Below are 22,378 nucleotides of genomic sequence, written 5' to 3'. Positions count from 1 at the left end.
AAAAGGGGGTGAGGGGCAGCTCCTGCCAGCCAGCATCAGCAGAGCTACCAGGGAATGCCTGTCTACATGTCTTGCCTTCTGCTGGTTCTGCTAACCTCCTGCCATCTCTGCATCCACCGACTTACAGGTACAGCCCTTGTTCTTCTGCCTAACACTCCCCACCAGCCTGCTGGAAAAGGAGCTTCATTTGTCTACCCGTCAGGTGGGTCAGATTGGCCACCAAAGACACAGGAGTTATGATGAGGCTATCCACCAGCCTCCCACCCGTTCTTAGACGTCTTTACCAAACATCCTGTTGGGGGGTGGAGGGAATGTAGGGCTTTGCTGTGCTGCCCAGGCTGGCCCTGAAGGCCTAGGTTCGTGTAGTTTTCCTGCCTCTGCCCCTTGAGTAGCTAACTAGCTGTGACCACAAATGAGCACCACCATGCACAGCTCATATGTCTTTTCTTATTCTACTCCATTGACCTCCACCTTAATCCATAGGGTTTAAGATGGTTCCTCCTGCCAGAGTGCCTTCTTGCTGATACTCATAGAGCTGGGTAGAAAGAGAGTGACAGGCCTTCTCTAACCACAAGCCTCACTCTTTTCTTTTTATTATGTAGGGTTACATGGGGCCATTTTCATTCATGTATGCAAGCTACTTTGTGCATATTCCCATACTCTACTACCCTCTCCCTTTTATCATTTTCTTTACAGAGTGGAGTTTTGTCAGGGACACACATCAGGATCTCAGGTGGTTCTGCCATGTATCCTCATGGAGGATCTATAAGAGGGTTTAAAGGAGATGGATCTGCCTCTCCTCACCCCCACCACCCACTTCATATCCCTATAGGTACACCCTGGGTGATCCTGGAAGGGCAGAGATAGTGGAGTGTTAGTTATGTCACTGAATGTGCCCATATCCTGCCTGAACACTGAGTCTTGGGATAGGATTTACCCTGGAAAGTTGGCATGGCATGTAAAATAGGGAGAACCTGCTGACCTGACTATAGTGCTGCCATTGCTTTAGGCCTGGTGGAGGGAGGAGGGATGACCGGAGTGGAAGGGAATCCAGGGTTTATGTGCAGTTTGGATGGATTAAATTATTCCTACCAAGCCAGCAAGATGGCTAGAGTTCCATATCAGAAGAGTATGCCACCAAGTTTAGAGGAGGCCAAAGCTGGTGCAGGGAAGATCGAAGAAATTTCTGCAGCAGACACTTGAGAAACAAGGAGAGTCAGTACCAAGATCCTTCCTTGTTGACTGCAGAAGGTATGTTTTGGGAAGACCCAGCTATATTTCCAAAAGGGTGATCCCTCACTGCTCTAGAGGTGCAGACAGGAGGCACAGAGCAGCCCAGATACCCTTATCAAAGACCATTTCCATTGTACTCTAGAATGGTCTTCCAACAATATTCAACCTGTTCATACTCAAAATTTTGTCCCAAACTCTAACCACTGAAGATACTATGTATTTTCCCTAAACTGAGACTGTCTTGGTTAGGAGACTTGCACAGAGACACAGTCTGCAGGAAGGAGAGCTGACTCCATCTCCTCAGATTGCGTAGTATTTGCCTGTCATGTTAAGTGCAATGGCACTGCAAAGCCCACTGATTTTGTTGATAGCCAGTATTTCATGTAAAGACTTCTATTTTTTTATCTTGATAGTCATAAAATGAAATAAAAGATTATTTTAAAAGTTGATTGGTTCATGAAATGACTTCATGTAATGACAACCTTTTGTCTTATTCTGCCAGTATTATCATCTTAGTCTGGATGATCACGAGAATTTGGAATTAAAGTATTTCATGCTATTGAGTATTACTTAAGTGTGTACCATATCTGGCATATGGCAAGTGTTGACAAAGTACTGTGTGAAATGAATTCTGTGAAAGAAGTTACTTTTTCTTGTATCTTACTCAGAATGATGCTTCTTAGAGCTTTGTGACTCATACAATTTCTGATGTTGCTGTCGTGCTGGGTAGAAGCAGGGATAAAATGATCATATTGTCTCTTTGTGGTCTTAAAGGGTTCTATTTTAGGAGTGCTATGTCTGTTTTTAGTTTCTCGAAACTGCCTTTTAAACACAAAACCAAAGAAGGATGAATGCATACCACAAAGTCAGGGCCACGCAGAACCCGATGCCTCATGTTTTCTCTTTCCAGTATTGTTACTTTCAACTTTTAAATTTGAAGCTTCCTATTTATTTTGTAACTGAGGCTAGACTCGAATTTGTGGTCATTCTGCCTCAGCCTCCTGAGGGCCAGGATTACAGAGGTGCCCCACCATGCCAAGCAAATTTACATTTTTTAGTTGTAAAATACATACAACACAATATTTGTCATAACAGATTTTAAATGTACAATTCATTCAGTAGTGTTAAGTATATTCACATTGTTACAAACCAGTCTCTGGAGTTTTTCTTACAGGAAATTCCTTTTTTCCCTAAAAGTATTTTGTTAGAACAAGGTAGGAAGGCAAAGATGTAACATCCCAGATATAATGAGGTGTCTTGGCATCAGTGAGCCAGAGCTGGTCTCACATAGCAGCTTGGTATCAAGGAGTCAGAGAGAAGCTCAGCTGTGGAAGAGAAGGCAAGTTACTTAGGCAGAAATACCTTGTTTGGGAACATTGTTTACTTTGGCAGAGTCGACATGTCCTGAAAGCTCTAGGTAAAGAGTCAACAGGCTTTTTCTCTGAAGGACCAGATGACAAATACCTCAGGTGTCTATGTATCATAGGGTCTTAGCTCCAGCTACTGAGTTCAGCAGCTGGGACAGTAACTCAGTAAATGAGACTTTGACCTTGGGCATAGTGTGCTGACCCCCTGCTTCAGGTGGACATGACATTTTTCAGTTTGAGCCTGCAGCTGCTACTGGTTTTCTTATCTACGTTTCCCAGAGCTTTTCATTTTTATTTTTTCTCTGTAAGATGGGAATAATATGAAAGATGTGAAGTATTACAGAAAAAGAAGTTATGGATACATTTTTGTGAGATGTCATTATTCTTAGGTGTTATTTAAGAAATAGTTAATATAACATATGACTTTAAAAAGTGCTAAACCAGTGTGGTGGCACATACCTTTAATCCCAGCATTCGGGAGGCAGAGGCAGAGGCAGGTGGATCTCTGTGAATTCAAGGCCAGCTTGGTTTACATAGTGGGTTCCAGGCCAGCTAAAGCTACAGGGAGACCCTATCTCAAAAAGACCAAAACATAAAAAATTTTAAAAGGTGCTAAACCACTACAACAGACACCCAAGAAATGTGGAAATAGAGAAATTATCTAATATAAGCTGGCACTTCCCAGGGATTCCTGGATGGTAGGAACTGTTTCTCCGGATCTTTGGGGATCCAGATTCTTCATTTTTGCTTGCTCACTAGCTCCTCTGGCATTGCCCTTGTTGAGAATGGATAACATGGTTGCTGTGCTCAAACTGTGGCCCAGGAGAGGAACGGCCTGAGAAGACTGGGCAGGGGCATGCTACTTCCACTCACACTCCACTGGGGAAGACTTGAGCATACCTCACTGAACCTAAGGACTGTTCAGCACAGAGGATGGAGGATTTTTTTGTGTTTTTTTTTTTTTTTTTTTTTTTTGTGGACTAGGATTTTGTTCCTCAAGGTGCAGGGGCAGATCATTTGAAAAGGTCAGATGTTTAAGAAATATAGTTGCACAATGCAGTCAAATTGACTTTTAGGTTTAAAAGCTCTAAATTTTGGAATAGACTTCTAACATTTTCACTGGCAAGAAGCCTTGGTTGTTAGATACTGGCTGTCAGTAATTCTATTTGTACTTTGTGTTTTGTATTTGCTGTACTATGATTTAACAAATTTATAAGTTAACATTATATAAATGCCATAGTTTGGGGTTATCCTTAGATATTCGACCTAAATTTTTCCCTTCTGGAAAATCATTCTGACTGTAATAACAGATGTAACAACTTGGGAATACTTTCAAAATGTAAGCTAGCAAACACATCAGTCCAGATGGGAATGTTCCTCTTAGGGCATCTTCCATTTAAGTTTCCATTGTGTGGTTTTAGCTTTCTCTTGATGTAACAGAATTTGGGAATGCATTTGTGGTTAAGCCTGTATTTGGGAGCTTTGGAATGCCTTATTATTAATCAAACCAACCTAATCTCAAAAGAAGGAATATAACTAAATGGACCCACAGTCAGATTTGTCAGTAATTTGAGGGAAAATCTCAAATTGGATCGTACCCTTTTGGGGGAAGAAACAAAGTAAAATGGACTTATGAGTAAGTAAGTGCATAGGTATATACTTAAGAGGTAAAACAAAGACTTTAGTAATTAAAATCAAACATACTTTGTTCCTGTTCATCCCAGGAATAGAGTCATGGCTCACTGTGAGTTGCTAGGATCACACACACTCAGTGTAGCATAGTGTATGTGACGTTTGAGAAGAAACCAAGGCATTCACATTCAAATTACTGCTCCTTTGCTTACGTTGGTTAACTGTTCTATAGTTTATTGTCATAATCATGGATCTTAACATGGAGTATGGTTTAACATTAAAGTGCTGTGGCTTTTATCAGTTATTTTGATGTTAATTGGATCTTAAGGTAATTATAATGGTTATTTCTGGTATTTCTGTAGTTAGTACTTTTTTTAACCTCTGAGCTTTCTAGTTTCTGTCAGTAAGCTTGAATATTAAATTCGCCCTTCCATTTTCATGCAAGTATATTGTGTAGTTTGAGCTATCCCCTTCCCGTTCTCTGCTCCCTCTTTTTCATATCTTCCCTGTTTCCTCTCCAGACAGTTCCACCTCTACTTCATGTCATCTGTACACGTATGGTTTTTATTTATAAAAAAATCTAGGACTCATAAATAAGAGAAAACAATAGTTGTCTTTCTGAGAGTGACTTAATTCATTTTCTTGCAAATGCCATTTCTATTTTTATGGCTTAAAAAGAATTCCATTGTGTGTGTGTGTGTGTGTGTGTGTGTGTGTGTGTGTGTGTATTGTATTTTCTTGATCCATTCCTTTGTTGGTGAACTTAGCTATTGTGCATAGTGCTGCAATAAATATTGGTGTGCAAATATCTCTGTATGTTGACTTGGAGTCCTTTGAGTAAATACCTAGTGATGTAACTGGGGCATATGGTAGGACTGTCTAGCTGAATAACCATACTGATTTCCATAGTGGGTGGCCTATTTTGCATTCTCAATAGCTAAGGTTTCCGTTTTGTTACATCCTCATCAGCATTTGTTGATATTTGTTTTCTTAATGACTGCCACTGACTGGGGTGAGATGGAATCTTAATGCAATTTTAATTAGGATTTCTCTGATAACTAGTGATGTTAAACATTTTTCATGTTTATTGGCCATTTGTATTTCATCTTTTGAGAATTGTCTGCTTATTTTATTAGCTCATTTATTGACTGCATTGTTTGTTTTCTTGTTATTTACTGTTTTTTGAGTTCTTTGTACCCCCATTTTTACTTTTTACTTACTTTCTTTGTATATTATTGATATTAATCCCCTGTCAAATGTATAGCTACTGAAGGTTTTCTTCCCTTCTGTAGGCTTTCTCTTCACTCCATTGTTTCCTTTGCTCTATGAAAGCCTTTTTATTTCATCAGGTCCCATTTGTCAATTGTTGGTGCTATTTCCTGAGCAACTGGAATCCTATTCATAAAGTCCCTGCCTATGTTGATACCTTGTGGTGTTGTCTCTATTTTTTCCTTTATTGGTTTCAGAGTTACTGGTTTTACATTGAGGTCTTTGATCCATTTGCTGTTGATTTTCCTACAGGGTGAGAGATAGAGATCTAGTTTCATTCTTATATGTACAAATATCCCATTTTCTCAGCACCATTTGTTGACAGTGCTGTCTTTTCTCTAATAATACATTTTTGACATCTTTGTTAAAAAATCAGGTGGCTATACTGTGTGGATTTGTATCTGGGTCTTCCATTCTCTTCTGTTGATCTGCATGTCTGTTTTTGTGCCAGTAATATGCTGTTTTTGTTTCTCTGGCTCTGTTCTATGGACTATCTATAAGTATGAAGATATCTCCAGCATTATTCTTATTGCTCAGGATTACTTTGCCTTTCTAGACTCTTTTGTGCTCCCATATGAATTTTAAGATTTTTTTTTCTATTTCTGTGATGACTGAATGGCATTGAATTTTTATGGGAATTACACTGACTCTTTAGATTGCTTTTGGTGGTATAACTATTTTCACATTGTTAATTCTTTCAGGCCATGAACATGGGGGAGGTCTTCCCATCTTCTAGTATCTTTAATTTCTTTCTTCAAGGTTTTAAAGTTTTCATTGTGGAAATTTTTCACTTTATTGGTTTGGTTTATTTATTTGAGGCAATTGTGAATGGGATTGTTTTTCTGATTTCTTTCTGAATGGGTTTGTTGTTGGTATATAGAAAGGCTATGGGTTTTTGTGGGGGGTTTTGTGTATTAAATCTATATCCTGCCACTTTTTCTAAAGTATTTATTGGCTATGGGAGTTTTTGATGTAGTCTTTAGGGTTTTCATATAGACTCATACTTTGTGTAAATAGGGATACTTTGACTTTTTTGTATTTGTATCCATTTTGTTTCTCTGTCTTATTACTCTAGCTAAGACTTAAAACACTAGATTGAAAAAGAGTGGAGAAGGTAGACACTTGTGTTAGTTAATATTCTGCTTCTGTGTTAAAACATCATGACAAAGGCAACTTATAGAAGGAAGAGTTTATTTGGGCTTACAGTTCCAGAGGGATAAAAGTCCACCATGGAAGGGAGGCAAGGTGGCAGAGGGAGCTGGAGCAGAAAGCTGAACACTCACATCTTTCAATCACTTAAAGGAAGCAGAGAGTGCAAGCTGGAAGTGGGGCAAGACTGTTACTCTCAAAGTCTACCCCCAGTGACATGCTTCCTCCAGGAAGGCCATACCTCCTAAAGATTCCATAACCTTCTCCAGACAGTGCCACCAACCATGGACCAGATACCAAATGTTCAGATACTTGAGCCTATGGGAAACATTCCTCATTCAAGCCACAACACTCTTGTTTTATTCTGATTTTAATGGAAATACTTTGAGTAGTTTTTCCCTATTTAGTATAATGTTGGCTATAAGTTTGTTGTATGTAGCCTTTTTTATATTGAGATATGTTCCTTCTGTTCTTAGTTTCTACAAGACATTTATCATGAATAAGTGTTAGATTTGTTCAAAACTTTTTTTCTGCATCTATTGAGAGCCTGTGGTTTCTGTCCTTGAGTCCATTATGTGATATTTACTGATCTGCATATTGTAACAGATGCCACAGTGCAACAGGTCCTGAACAGAGAGAGCCCAACTATTGGTTGTAGTCATTTAAACCAAGTGTGAGCCACATTTCTCAGAACTTGTTCCTTGTTTCTCTCAGAACTATTCTTCCAACAAAGGGCGTACTCTCATTATTTAAAGAGAACATCCAGCATGACATGGGGAAGAAATGAGGAACTTGTCTTATCAGATTTTCTCTTTCTGACCACCTACTGACCCAGAACAGCATATACAACCACAAACAGATGTTGTCAATCTATTCTCACCTGTTGCTTGCAGCATAAAATGTGGATAATCCATTGCTTCCAATGTTGCTGATTCAGTGCTGATATTTTCACAATACCCATGCACACACAGTTTATTCTGGGCCAGGGGTAAGGAAGGTTCATGGGAGAGAAATAGGGACTATAATCTAAGGTTAAAGATATTTGTTTAGCTCGTCTTGTAAAAGCTGATTACAAAAGAAGCTAGTTAGATTATTTACATTGTTTTCCTAAAGGCTAGCTACATTTAAATAAGCTGATTACATAGTAGTAAGGAAGATTGAATAGTCAGTGTTAAATGATTTCAAAACATAAACATTAACTTTGGTTACAAGGTTATATAAAATTCCCATTTTTAACAGGATGTATTTACAAAAAAGACATTCCCATGGGGTAAACTGAACCATCCCTGCATCTCTAAAATGAGGCCAACTTGATCATGGTGGATGATCCTTTTGATGTGTTCTTGAATTCAGGGTGCATCTATGTTCATTGGGGAGATTGGCCTATAATTTGCTTGCTTTTTTTTTTTTTAACTGTATCTTTATCCAGTTGGGGTATGAGGGTGATCCTGGCTTTGTAAAGAGTTTGGTAGCATTCCTTCCTTTCCTACTTTATGTGGTAGTTTGGGGAGTCTTGGTATTAGTTCTTCTTTATAGATCTAGTAGAATTCAATAGTGAATTCATCTCAACCTGGACCTTTTGAGTTGGGAGTTTGTTTTTGTTTTTAATCATTATTGATTAAATTTTGTTGCTTCTTTCAGATATGTTTGTTTCTCTCATCTTGGTTTAATTTTGGTAGGTCATAAGAGCCTAGAAATCCATCTGTTTCTTTTAGATTTTCCAATGTGGTAGAATATAAGTTTTTAAGATATCTGAAATTCCTTAGTAACTCTTGTAAGGTCTTCCTTTTCAGCTAATTTTGTTCATTTGTATCTTCTTACTCTCAGTTTAGCTACTGATTTACTGATGTCTATCTTTTCAAAGAACCAACTTTGTGTTTCATTGAGTCTGTATTTTTTCTTTTCCATTTCATTAATTTCTGCCTTGCTCTTGATTATTTCTTTCCATCTACTGATTTGGGGTTTGGCTTCTTGTTTTTCCAAGACCGTAAACTTTTATGTGAACACAGTACCATCTAATACTTGACCATCGAATGGGACATGAGTAAATGCTTATGAGGAGGTTAATGCCAGCACCGGGGAGGCAGAGGCAGGCAGATCTGTGAATTTGCGGCCAGCCTGGTCTACATAAGTGAATTCCAGGCCAGCCAGGGCTACCTAGTGAAACACTGTCTCAAAAAACAAACAAACAGAATTAGAACAGTAGTTGGGAAAGAAAGGCAGTTTTGTCTCTTCAAGTATAAGGTTTCCTTACAGAGTTTTATGAGTTTCTGTAGCTCAAGCTGGCATTCGTAGGCTGGCATTCATAGGCCTAAGCATCCACACTACTGTGATTACAGATGTGAGCCACCATACTCAGCTCTACCTTTTTATTTTTGCATAATTTACATTGACTTATGAAGTCAGGATGCTGTATAACTGGAATATGAGTCTTCCTTATATTCTCTGTTGCTATTACCCTATTCCACCCACAATTGTTTAGTGAAAGAAATTGTTCTAGTCTTTGGTTGATGCATGATTTATACCTTTGCTATTAATCTTCAACATTTTTCACTTCTGTATTTCACTGTTCTTACAGATTATAATTTTAATGTCTCCTTATTTGACTGATACTGGTTGATAAATAGGATAAATTATCTTGACCCACTGACCCATCTCACAAGTCCTACAGTTATTTTAAGTTTTTCTTTTTTTAAATAGTAATCACGCTGGGCATGGTGGCACACACCTTTAATCCCAGCACTGGGGAGGTGGCAGGTGCATCTCTGTGAGTTTGAGGTCAGTCTAGTCTACATAAAAAGTTCCAGGCCAGCCAGAGCTACACAGAAAGACCCTGTCTCAAAAACAAAAAAACAAAACCCACCAAAACCAAACAAATAAAAAATAAGTGCTGTAACTATTTCTACCCGTTGCTTATTAAGAATCATGCTTTAGGTTGACAAGATGGCTCAGTGAGTAACGGTGTTTGCCACCAAGCCTGGCAAACTGACTTTGATCCCCAGGACCCAGAGAGTGGAGTGAGAGAACCAACTCCCATAGGTTATCCTTGCCCTCCACTAAGATGCTATTTATGCACCCAAGCACACATATGTACATACAAAAACACAAAATAAATAATTTTTTTAAAAAAGAGACATGTGTATTGTAGCCATAGACTTAAGAAATACTGATTGTAAGACTATACTTCAGGACTGGAGAGATGGCTCAGTGGTTAAGAGCTGCTGATCTTCTAGAGGACCCAGGTTCAATACCCAGAACACACATCAGGCAGTGTACAACCACAACTCCAATTTGAGGGGATCGATCTGATGCCCACTTCTGGACTGTGTGGACACCAGGCATGCACATGGTGCACATACACACATGCAGGTACTCACACATATGTATAAAAAAATAAATGTTTTAAATAAAACACTTCTTTCATGGAGTCTCACTTTATTTTCTTATAAGGTACAGCTGGTGGAATCTGTTCAAAACTCTGGGGTTGGGAAAATACATGAATTTCTTTAGCCCCCCTTTCAGAAGCACTGTTCTCTCTCTCTCTCTCTCTCTCTCTCTCTCTCTCTCTTTCTCTTTTCTTTTTTCTCTCTCTCTCTCTCTCTCTCTCTCTCTCTCTCTCTCTCTCTCTGTCTCTCTCTCTCTCTCTCTCAAATGTATGCATACACAGAGATTTAACTGAATTTGGAAATAAGGTCTAGGTTAGAAAGTGGAATTATGTAGGGATTGGGAGGTAGCTGGGATGTCAGTGGTTTTCTTCTAGCAAGGAGCAGAAGGACTGGCTGGGATGGATTAAATACTACTGTTTGGTGTTTAGAAACAACTTCCTGTTTGCTTCTTTTAGCACTTGATTATTATATAGCTTCATTTCATGGTACAGAATACCAAATAGTGAAAAAAGAATATAAGGGCAAAACTGATAGCTATGTAGTTGTTCTGGCCATGTAATTTGGAGTTAAAATTAATTTAGAATTCCAGCTGCATAGTGAAAAATAAATTTGAAATACTTTGAAGTGTTGTTTAGCTTAGTATATTGTTTCTCAGCTGAGCTACCCACTTAAAATGTATGTGAATCCATGAACAGGAATAACAAACAGAAAAGACACATTTAATTATTTGAGATGAGATGGGCTTACCTTGAGTGAACTTTGTAATTACTTCCCTTTGGTTTGTAGTACTTGGCTTGGCAGTCGCTGTGTTAATGTTAATAAAACATAAGTTACCCATTTGTCTTTCTAATTTAAAGACTACTACTTCTAGTAATGACTTCCCTGTGGAAGACTCAGTTACCACACACAGAGGGCAAGTGGCTCTGTGCTTTTTAGTCCCTCCCATTTGAACAAAATGCAGGGCAGCCTCTGGATCCCACTGTTTGGAACCAAGGCAGGCAGCTGACTGTAAGAAGCAGGCAGCTGGGGAAGTGCAGGTCTGTGCCAAGATGTACCTTTCTTCTGGGGATCCTCGATTGTTGAGACTTTTGTGGCCTGCCTGCTCAGAATGCAGAAAAGATTAAAGATTGCAATGTGGTCTTCACAGCCAAGAGTGGGTTTTCTTAAGAAAGGAAGGCTCCTGAAGGTACATGTCACCTAATATGGAAGACTGACCCCATTTAGTGTCAGGGATGTTTATGTTGTATGCATTACGTAGGTGGCTTTTCAGTCCTTCAGTTTGCTCTTATGTGTTATCTAACACAAGCTTGGTTCCATTTTCCTATTTTGTTTCTTTTACCATGATAAAACACTTTTGATCAAAACAACTTGGAGAGGAAAGTTGATTGTATGTTATACTGTATCTTTGAGGGGAGTTAGGCAGGAACTCAGGCAAGAACCTGGAGGCAGGAACTGAAGCATGGACTGCAGAGGAAACTGCTCTCTGCCTTGCTTCTCCCTAGCCTGTGCTCAAGCTGCTTTCTTAAACAACCTAGGACCACTTACTCAGGGGTGACACTGCCCACAATGGCTGTCCCACATTAATTAACAGTTAAGGAAATGCCTCATTTGAGGTTCCCTCTTCCCAAGTGAGTTAAATTGAGACCAAAGCTATCCAGCATATCCATAGAGTTTTTGCTCAGAAAAGTTTGAGTAGCATTCATAGCACTTAAACCTTTGGTATGATGATGATGCTATTTAAATCTGTATTTCTGTGCTCTGGAGTCTCACCGTGAGCTGTGTGGGGAGATTGCCATGGTGCTTGGAGGTTGAAAGGAGGATCCAGCTGTATAGTGGAGGAGAGCAGCTGTGGCTACTGCTTCTGAGTGGTGGTCAGGTCAGGCAGGGGGCTAGCCATGGCTGTTCTTTTCTCCTGGGAGTACTGCTTGTGCAGAGAGAGGGTGCTATCTGCTAGAGAGAGGAATGTATGAATGTGTACTCTTTAGCTCCCTCTGGACCCACTCTCACCCTCCCACTGCCTGCAGAAGAGATCTCTGACACACAGATATGAAACCCCACCCTGTCCTAGTCCTTGTTGCTAGTGTACTTGCTCTGTGTATCTCCAAAGCTCTAGCCACCATCTGAAATGTTACCTGTTTATTGTGTGAGCTCTTGGAGAGCTGGCTGTTACCTTCTTCCTCTAGGTAGATCCAGGCCTGGAGACATAGCCAGATGGGCACTTCTAATCATCAAGGGCCAATCCAAGACAGAGTTGAGGGCTAGCCTTAGTCTATCTGGACAGTGTCTGTGACTGTGGTCAAGGTGCTGAACACAGTACAGACATATCATACCACTGTAAAATTTGGACCGTCATGTACATACCTTGTAGGATTTCATTAGTGTATGTGTGGCAGGTGCTGAGTATAGCTTCCAAGAGATGTTGCTTGTTAAAGTTATAGAGTATGAACTGTTCAACTTTGGTTGGAGATGAGAGAGTAGTAATTTTTTTTTTTAATCTCTGAGTGGTTAAAAAGCCAGCTGTCAGTTCAGAAAGGTTGTCTAATGTGAAGACACAAAGGAAAGGTTACATTGAACGATGATTGTACAGGGGCTGTTTAGTATACTCAGATTCTCAAGACTGTAGGCCTGAGCCGCCATGCCTGACCGTCTCATTGTTTTGATTTTTCATTTCCTTGGTGATATGTTACCAAGCTATGTTATTTGTCATAATGTAGCTTCTTTGGTGTCTGTTAATGTCTTTTGCCCCTTTTTAGTTGGGTAGTTTTCTTGTTAGGCTCTGGAAGTTTCTTGGACATTTTGATAAGTTGCTTATCTGATAAGTCTCATGTGGACATTTTCTCTAATCTGACTTGTCTTACTCTTCTGACATTTCTTGTTAGAAGTTTCTAATTTTAATAAAACCTAGTTTACCAGTTCTCTTTTTCAAGAGTCGTGCCTTGGGTATTCTGGCTCGTTGATATTTGCCAACCGCAAGGTTACATGGGTTTTCTCCTGTGTCACCTCTTAGCAGTTTTATAGTTTTGTATTTTCCTATTTGGGTCTGTGATCCTTTTTGAGTTACTTTTTTGTGAAGGGTGTCACGCATGTCTAGTTTTTGTTTGTTTATTGGTTGGTTGGTTTTTTTGTTTTGTTTTATTTTGTTTTGTTTTGTGTGTATGGATGCCCAGTTGTTCAGCAGCATTTGTTGAAATTCTGTCTCTTCTCTGGTGTGCTGACTTTGTGCCTTTTGCTGATTACCTGTGTTTTGAAAACCATTTGTATATCACTTCCTTGGGAATTTGCACTATGGCATTTAAAGAGTTTTGGTTGTTGTTTTTGTTTTTAATTATGTATATGTGTGTGACTGTGTGAGTGTATGTGCACATGAGTATAAATGTCCATAAGGCCAGAAGAGGGTATTGGATCCCCTAGAGTTGAAGTCACAGGTAGTTGTGAGGCCCCCAACATGCAGTATGTGCTCTTAACCACTGAGCCATCTCTCCAGCCCTGAAATTTAGGCATTTTTAAAAATTATTTTATTATTTTTATTTTATGTATACAAGTGTATCGCCTGCATGTATGTAAGTGCACCTGTGTTGTGCAATGACCAAGGAGTTTAGAAGAGGGCATCGGATTCCCTTGGAACTGGAATTACAGACAGTTTTTAGCTTCCATGTGGGTGCTAGGAATCAAACTCTGGTTCTCTATGAGAGCAGCCAGTATTCTTAACTTCTGAACCACCTCTCCAGCCCCCTGAAATTTAGTTTTAATTGCTCCCCTCACCAAAATTACCATATCCTTTCCTTCCCTCATTTCTTTCTGCAATTTTTTGTTCAATCTTTTGTGAAAGAAAAGAGCTCTTGGCTTCAAGTAACTGTGAGGTAAGAACCATACCCCACATCAACTAGTGCCTTGGTGATGACAGGTAGAGATAGTAACTCCCTAGGGGGTCATTCTCAAAACGTAGGCATCCAGAACTATATTCTCTCTCTCTCTCTCTCTCTCTCTCTCTCTCTCTCTCTCTCTCTCCTCTCTCTCTCTCTCTCTCTCTCTCTCTTTCCCCCTTCCCCCTCTCCCTCTCCCCCTTCCTCTTTTCCTCTCCACTCTTTCCTTTCCCTCTCCCTTCTCTTCTTCCTCTAGATCTCTCTTCCCCTTTCTGTCTCCCTCTTCTCTCAGATACACAGTAGAAGCACCAAACATTAAATGACAGAGATACTTAGTGATAGTTCTGATTTTAATGCATGAAAGGATAATGGGAGTTTTTAAGTCAAAAGCTAGGGCTCTAGCAGCCCCACAAGCTTTTCACTCAGCCACCAATCCTAGTACTCCAATCAAAGAGATAGGCAGTGATAAAAAGCAGAGTAGAGCTGTAGGTCAAATATGGCCTATAAGTTCATTTCTTTCCAGGATTTTTGTTTTCATCACTATTTTTCTTATAGAATCTCATTCTACACAGATACTCTGTACAGCTGTACTGGGAAAAAGGAACAGATAAGGGGATCTGGTGACACCCCCACCCCACCAAATCCATCTTTGGGATACTGACAGGGTCTTTAGGTGGAGGTAGAATTGCTTGAAGGGACAAGGTGGTTTTCAAAAGATGATTACTTCTGCTCCAGGGTGTGGGGTCTGTCCTGTGAGGTTCTGCTGCTCAGGGATTCCAAAGTGATTGGAGACAAAAGGTTATGACTTATCCATCTCTGTGCCTTTGGCTGAAGTAAAGCAGACAGACAGACACAAAATGAAGGCAGAGAGGTCAGCTTTTATTCTTCTAATTATCCTGTTAATACCAAGTGAGGAGAATGAGTTCTAGTGCAAGCCGCTTCTGAGCACTTGTTTCAGAACAAAGCTGTGACACCTCAAGTAGGTGCTGTGCTTCCAGATGCCAGGGCAGAGGTTAGGACTGGATGTGGGCTTCTCCCTTTTCATTCTGATCTCACCTTGCAGCCCTTGTTGATTATCCTTAGTAGGTCTGCAGATCCAAATGCTTCCTGCATATGTGTCTTGTCTTTTCTGTTTTGGCTGGTTTGGATTGGGGTGTGGTACTACTTGATAAATGCTATAAATTAAAATAGCACAAAGTATTTGTGTAGAATGAGACTCTATAAGAAAAATAGTGATGAAAACAAAAATCTTGGAAAGAAATGAACTTATAGGCCGTATTTGACCTATAGCTCTACTTTGGCTGGCATTTCTTTTCCTCTCCTCCCATCTCTCACTCCACGCTCCTGCTACCTGCTTCCTAATTTAAGAGTTAGGACACTTTCTACAGAAGATCCAGAGTTCTAGCTTCCCTTAGATCTCACTTTCCTGTCCATCCACACCCCACCCCACCCCCAATCCCCCACTTCCTGATTTCTGTCCTACATCCAGTTTATCCGTGTAAATTTGCTTTCAGTTTTGCTTTGTTTTGGCAACCCGTTATACTAGAACTTGAATCATGTAATCATATAGAGTTGTTTGGGGTTAAGTGATTGCTTCTTTATTTAAAAATAATGATGAGATGGAGAGAAAAAGAGAAATACCACATTTTCTCTCATGTGGAGTCTAGATTTTTTTTAAAGCATACCTTGACATGAAATCAGAAGAGGTATATTCTTTGCAGGGGAGAGGGAAGGGGATCAGTGGGGCTGAGAGAGAATGAGAGAGGGTAATGGAGGGTGAATGGGAACAGAGTACAATCGATACACATGTGTGAAAGTTTCATGATGAAACCCACCATTGTGTATGCTAACTAAAATAAAATCTGAAAAAGAAATGATGTTTGCAAGCTTCAGAGACAGGCTTCCTCAGCCAGACATTCCAATGGTCAGGTATTTGTAAGGACAGAGATGGGAGTTCCATGAGGTTTTCTGACTGTAGCTAAGGGTTCTCTTACCCCTTTCTTGATGCTTCTTATTTAAACTAGGGAATGTCTATTTGCAGAATCTTTTGTCTATCACTTTGCTTACCATGTTACACAGAAGAATCAAATTACCACCAGCAGCATTTGTTTAACTTTGCCAAGCTTAATTCTCAGTAACTTTGAAATAGGCCAGGCTTCTCTGACAGATATTTAGATTTCAGAATTGGAATCTTAACCCAGTAAGGCTCATTCATGTAGTTCTCAATTTTTACAAGTTCAAGCCCAGTTTAATTCCCAGTTTTATGAATGAAGTCTTTAAAACATAAATCACCTACTCTTTGAATTTAATTGGATGAAAATTGGCAAAGCCAACACAAAACTAATTAGGAGAGAACTAATAGGGACATGTAGAATAACCATATGTCCCAAGAGCCTGGAGCAGCACATTGTGTGCTGGTGGTCTTGGCCTGATTATCAACAGATGCCTACTTTCAGAAGTTCTTGCTTTGAACACATTATCTGGAAATACTACCTGTAGGTATATGAGAATATTAATTTAAATGTTTCAAATGTGTGACTATTGAAACTACTGGAAGCTATGCTATCTCAGTATATTCTTGGAACCACTTTTCAGAACAAAAAGATAAAAACAGCTCTGCATAATATAAATGCTCATAAATCCAAATGGGAAAGTGTTAGTCCAGGACTAACAAACACATAATGATTTTTTAAAATAAAGAATATTTTGAGGGAGTGGGATATAGCTCAGTTGGTAGAGTGCTTGACTAGCATGCATGAGGCCCTGGGTTCAATACTCATCACAGCATAAAACTGGCACAGTGGTGCATGCCTGTAATACCATTCCTTAGGAGGGGAAGGCAGGAAGATCAGAAGTTCAAGGTCATCTTCAAGCTGCACAGCAAGTTAAAGGCCAGCCTGGGCTACATGAGAGCAGGTCTCAAACAACAACAAGAAAGTTGAGTTTGGATCTACATTAGTTGTCTCATTGTGTCTCTGTAACCCCAGTGCAGAAGGGAGGCAGTGGAGACACTCAGATCCCTGGAGCTTGCTGGCCAGTCTGTACAAATCTGTAAGCTCCAGATTCACTAAGAGAACCTGTCTCCAAAAAATAGGTGGAAAGGCAATTGAGGAAAACAAACCACTATCAATGTCTGGTCTCCAGATGCTTGCAAGATGAACCTGTCTCCAAAAAATAGGTGGAAAGGCAATTGAGGAAAACAAACCACTGATGCTTGCAAGAGCAAGCCCATCACATAAAGTACACAGACACAGACAGATGCACATAAACCCAGAAATGGATTCTCTCACAGTACTGGGCTTCACTAGAAGTCTGACATGCAGCGGGGCTGTACTTTTTCCAGAAGTTTAGTGGCTTGTTCCAGAGTCTGATGGCTGCTGCCATGCCTTGGCTTGTGGCTTCCATCTCTGCTGCCTTCACATTCTTGTCTGTGTGCCTGTTATCCCCCATGCTTCTGTTGTGTAAGAACACTTGTGATGGCATTTTGGACCCACCAAGACAACCCAGGGTAATGTCTTCACCTAAGATCCCCAGCTTAAATATATCTGTGAAGTCCCTTTTCAAATGAGGTAACATTTACTTAGGACTTGCTGTCTCTGGGTGACCACCATTCAACTGACGACACACACTGAAGGTCAAAATGACACCCAATGGATTTCTCGTATAAATTATAGCAGAGAATTATATTTTCAAAAAGGATATGACAGACTTTTTTTTTAATGATCAACACTAAATGTCCAGAGGACTCTGCTGCCAATGTGGGACAGTGCCACCTTCTAATCTCTCTAAACCCTATTTATACAGTTAAATGCCTGTATTAAGACTAGAGAACTCTGAGAGTTTGTAAACTTTTTAAAATTAATCTATTTTTCACATTTGGGAACATGTCCTTGCAAGTCTGTAAAAAGTGATCAGTCATACAAAGAACCAGACACACAGAAATGCACCATGCATTCTGCAAAAGGTATCCATTGCTTCCCATGGTATACTCCTCACCAGGTGCAGGCATCTTTGAGGTTTGTTCCTGCAGAATAGTGGCCAACCTCATTGTTCTTGGGCTGGGTTCCTTAGCCCTGGGGCCGGCCATTCATTGGCTAACTTCTTGTTGAGGAAATGTTTTTTATTAAGCAGTTTATGTCTGTTGACTTCTGTCTCATGAGGCTGCTATTGACTGGGCTGTATCTAGGGCCTTTTGTGTACCGCAAGCCATCTAGAAAAGTTTCTGATTTTTAGATTTTGTTTTAGCATTAGCACGTGTGCAAGGAGCCGTAAGGATGGAGTGATACTTACTCATGCAATTCTAAAACAAGAATCTTCTTATTTCCTTAACAGATGCAGCAGCTTTTTTATGAGAATTATGAACAGAACAAGAAGGGGTACATCAGAGATCTCCATAACAGTAAAATCCACCGAGCAATCACATTGCACCCCAACAAAAACCCACCCTACCAGTACAGGCTACACAGCTACATGCTCAGCCGTAAGATTGCCGAGCTGCGCCACCGCACAGTCCAGCTTCACAGGGAAATTGTTCTGATGAGCAAGTACAGCAACACAGAGATCCATAAGGAAGACCTCCAACTGGGCATCGCCCCATCCTTTATGCGCTTCCAGGCCCGCCAGCGAGAGGAGATCCTGGAATGGGAGTTTCTGACTGGGAAATACTTGTACTCAGCCACTGACGGCCAGCCTCCCAGGAGAGGGATGGACTCAGCCCAGAGGGAAGCCATGGAGGACATCGTCATGCAGGTGATGGAGATGATCAATGCCAATGCCAAGACTCGGGGGCGCATCATCGACTTCAAGGAGATCCAGTATGGCTACCGTCGTGTGAACCCCATGTATGGGGCAGAATATATCCTGGACCTGCTGCTCCTGTATAAGAAGCACAAAGGGAAGAAGATGACAGTCCCCGTGAGGAGGCATGCATACCTGCAGCAGACCTTCAGCAGGATCCAGTTTGTGGAGCACGAAGAGCTGGATGCCCAGGAGCTGGCCAACAGGATAAACCAGGACTCTGGGTCCTTGTCCTTTCTCTCCAATTCCCTCAAGAAGCTCGTTCCCTTTCAGCTTTCTGGGTCCAAGAGCGAGCACAAAGAGCCCAAAGATACAAAGATAAACATTCTGATCCCTTTGTCTGGACGTTTTGACATGTTTGTGAGGTTCATGGGGAACTTCGAGAAGACATGTCTCATTCCAAATCAGAATGTCAAGCTGGTCGTTCTGCTTTTCAATTCCGACTCCAACCCTGACAAGGCCAAACAGGTTGAACTGATGAGAGATTATCGTGTCAAGTATCCTAAAGCTGACATGCAGATTTTGCCAGTGTCTGGAGAGTTTTCAAGAGCTCTGGCCCTTGAAGTAGGATCTTCCCAGTTTAATAATGAGTCTTTGCTCTTCTTCTGTGATGTGGACCTGGTGTTTACTACGGAATTCCTGCAGCGGTGTCGAGCAAACACAGTTTTGGGTCAACAAATATATTTCCCAATCATCTTTAGCCAGTATGACCCAAAGATTGTGTATAGTGGGAAAGTTCCCAGCGACAACCATTTTGCCTTTACTCAGAAAACTGGCTTCTGGAGAAACTATGGGTTTGGTATTACTTGTATTTATAAAGGAGATCTTGTCCGAGTAGGTGGCTTTGATGTGTCCATTCAAGGCTGGGGGCTGGAGGATGTGGACCTCTTCAACAAGGTCATCCAGGCAGGCTTGAAGACCTTCAGGAGCCAGGAAGTAGGAGTCGTTCACATCCACCACCCTGTCTTCTGTGACCCCAATCTGGATCCCAAACAGTACAAAATGTGCTTGGGGTCTAAAGCATCAACATATGGGTCCACACAGCAGTTGGCTGAAATGTGGCTTGAAAAAAATGATCCCAGTTACAGTAAAAGCAATAATAACGGTTCTGCACGGACAGCCTGATGTCCAGCTCTGCTGAAAAGAACATTTTTAATTATCTAATTTATTTTTCAAAAACTTTTTGTATGATCAGTTTTTGAAGTCCATACAAGGGATATATTTTTCAAGTGGTTTCTTACACAGGACTCCTTTAAGATTGAGCTTTTGAACAAAAATGTGATCAATGTTTGCCTTTGAACACATCTTGCTGAACATTATGTAGCAGACCTACTTAATCCTGACTTGAAACATACCTGATAAAACTTTTTATAATAATTTTTGGGTTTGTTTTTTTTTTTACATTTCTTTTCCAGACCCTACCCCTTTCTTTATAGTACTAGGGCAGAAAATGCGAACATTCCTACAAAGTATTATTGTGAGAAAAAAACACTGTAACTCTGATATTCTGTTGTGACTGTTAACTTTGCACAAATTCTACCTTTTGCTTTTTTTTTTTTTTTTTTTTTAAAGCAGTTTCTTTTAAGCCGTCTTGAGTTCCAGTCCTAAGGAAACATGATACTAGCTGTATCATCATTATCTTCTGGACAGCTTTCTAAATTTGATTATTTCCCTCATACTGTGTTCCACCCACTGTGGTCACACAGGTTTTTATAAGCAGGGGGAGCCAGGAAAGCACAGATGTGGCTGACCCTACTGTAATTCCTTGGCCTATATGGACCTTGTGCTAAAGTCCAAAAGGACTTGGCATTTTCTCTCTAACCTTTCTTATCAGACGGCAAAGTATTATTTGGGATGACCAAGAAGAATGATGGTTCCAAGTTTAATGTATGTAAGCTAAACACACCCTAATGAAACTCGAGGGGAACATCTGGGGCTTTGTTCTCTTCATCCTGTCTGTGTTGTTGGTGGAGATAATTACTTTGTTTTTTAATTACTATTTTGTTTTATCCTGTTTATCTGAAATACCTTTAATTTATTTAATACCCATTGTTTAGATCTCTGCTGTTCCTTGAATACCTGTTAGTTACTAGTATTTATGTGTACCAGGAGTGTTGTTAGGATGTTTTATTTGTGGTAAACTGATCTCCAAAGATTTCCTTTTGAAAACACTTCTTAATTTTTGCATTCCCACCTTACTAAATATTAAGTGTTCATGGATAATTTTGGTGCTCATGTGTTTTGGGGACACAAGTGAAATGAATCTGTCATTACACCAGAATGTTTGTTTTCAACTCACAGATCAAATGTGCCTTAATTTTTTTTCATTTAGATGTCAGTTGATAGATTTGCCATTTTAATACACATCATTGGAGATCTGCTTATTTGTAAATAGCCTATTGCTCATTTGAAAAAATAAACCAGTGAACAATATTTTTCTATTGTACTTTTCAGACCCATTTCGTCTCCTTATTTCTGTGTTAACTGAAGAACTGTACTGCATTTGAAAAGTAAAAACCTTAAACACGGTCTCAAAGCTCTTGCAATTATTTAAGCCCGCTGTGAACTAAAGTATGGGAGTGAAATGAACTGACTTCTGAGTGCCTCTTCCTCTTTTTCCTAGAGTGAACTCATCTTGTTTGTTCCTTATCAGCTTGCTGACTCTGTGTCTGAAAGAGAGGGCTTCAAACCAGGTCCAGGCCCATGGCTGGCTCCTGCCTAGGAATTCATCATCCTAGGTCCAGGGCATGGCATTTTAAGCAGTGCCCCTTGTGATGCAATAAACACAAACATCTTGGGTTTTAGGATTGATCAAGAGGGTAAATTGACACAGCTGCTGTATAACCCCCAAAATAAAAAATGAGCCAGGCGTGGTGGCATACGCCTTTAATCCCAGCACTCAGGAGGCAGAGGCAGGCGGATCTCTGAGTTCAAGGCCAGCCTGGTCTACATAGTGAGTTCCAGGACAACTCGGGGTCTAAGGAGAACCCGTCCCCAAAAAAACAAAAAAAAAAAAAAAAAAAAAAAATCAAAAATGGTCTCTGCTGCTCAGGTAGAAGTCTCTGTGGATGAGAACTCAAATCCCAGGAAAGGTATTTACAGTGTAATGATGGTCGAGGCCCACAGTAATGACATCGTGCTCATACAACTGCTGTAATTCCGCCTAATTGCCGTTTATTCTGTGGGAGTGTTTAGAGTTTTTTTGTTTGTTTGTTTGTTTGTTTTTACCCCTGGAGAAAACATAGATGTTTTTATCCTCCAGTGAGGAAGAACATGGTCCACATCTTGGTGACTGTTGTGTAAAGTGCTCTCATTTTATGACAGCGAGCTTAGGGATTTGGGGCAGGGATCTGTGAAGCTGAATGCCCTGCAGGCTCTTTTTCCAGCTCTCTGCTCTTGGTAGTAGCTGAACATGACTAGCCTCCAAGTTCTACTCTCTGTGCTGACTCCAGTGTCCTGTCAGAGCTGTTCTCTATAGTTCCACTGGCCCTGGGCCCTCAGACTGGATATTACCCTGTGACCCTCACCCTACTCCTTTGGGGACCTCCAACCCACACTGGCTTTTGCTCCTGACTCTTGGGCTCTGCCACTCTGGCACCTGCTTTTCCTCCATAGCTGAAGCACCCCAGTGTCATACTGATGTCACCCCAGCCCCTTCCTGTGTATATATGAGCAGTTGGAC

General features: G+C 40.5%; 1 protein-coding gene across 1 annotated transcript in view; it reads left to right on the top strand.

Annotated features, from left to right (window-relative positions):
* The window catches only part of Chsy1 (chondroitin sulfate synthase 1), a 96,116-nt gene extending 74,891 nt beyond the window's left edge, over positions 1–21,225 (top strand). Inside the window, exon 3 of the mRNA XM_008849557.3 lies at positions 18,232–21,225. Within this exon, the coding sequence (XP_008847779.2) occupies positions 18,232–19,821 (1,590 nt within the window). The 3' untranslated portion in view covers positions 19,822–21,225. The remainder of the gene's footprint in view (positions 1–18,231) is intronic.
* Positions 21,226–22,378: the final 1,153 nt, after the last annotated feature.

This window comes from Nannospalax galili, unplaced genomic scaffold (genome assembly GCF_000622305.1).
Source record: "Nannospalax galili isolate Female #2095 unplaced genomic scaffold, S.galili_v1.0 scaffold124, whole genome shotgun sequence".
In the NCBI taxonomy this organism is placed as follows: Eukaryota; Metazoa; Chordata; class Mammalia; order Rodentia; family Spalacidae; genus Nannospalax; species Nannospalax galili.
This window is presented reverse-complemented; position numbering and strand designations above follow the sequence as displayed.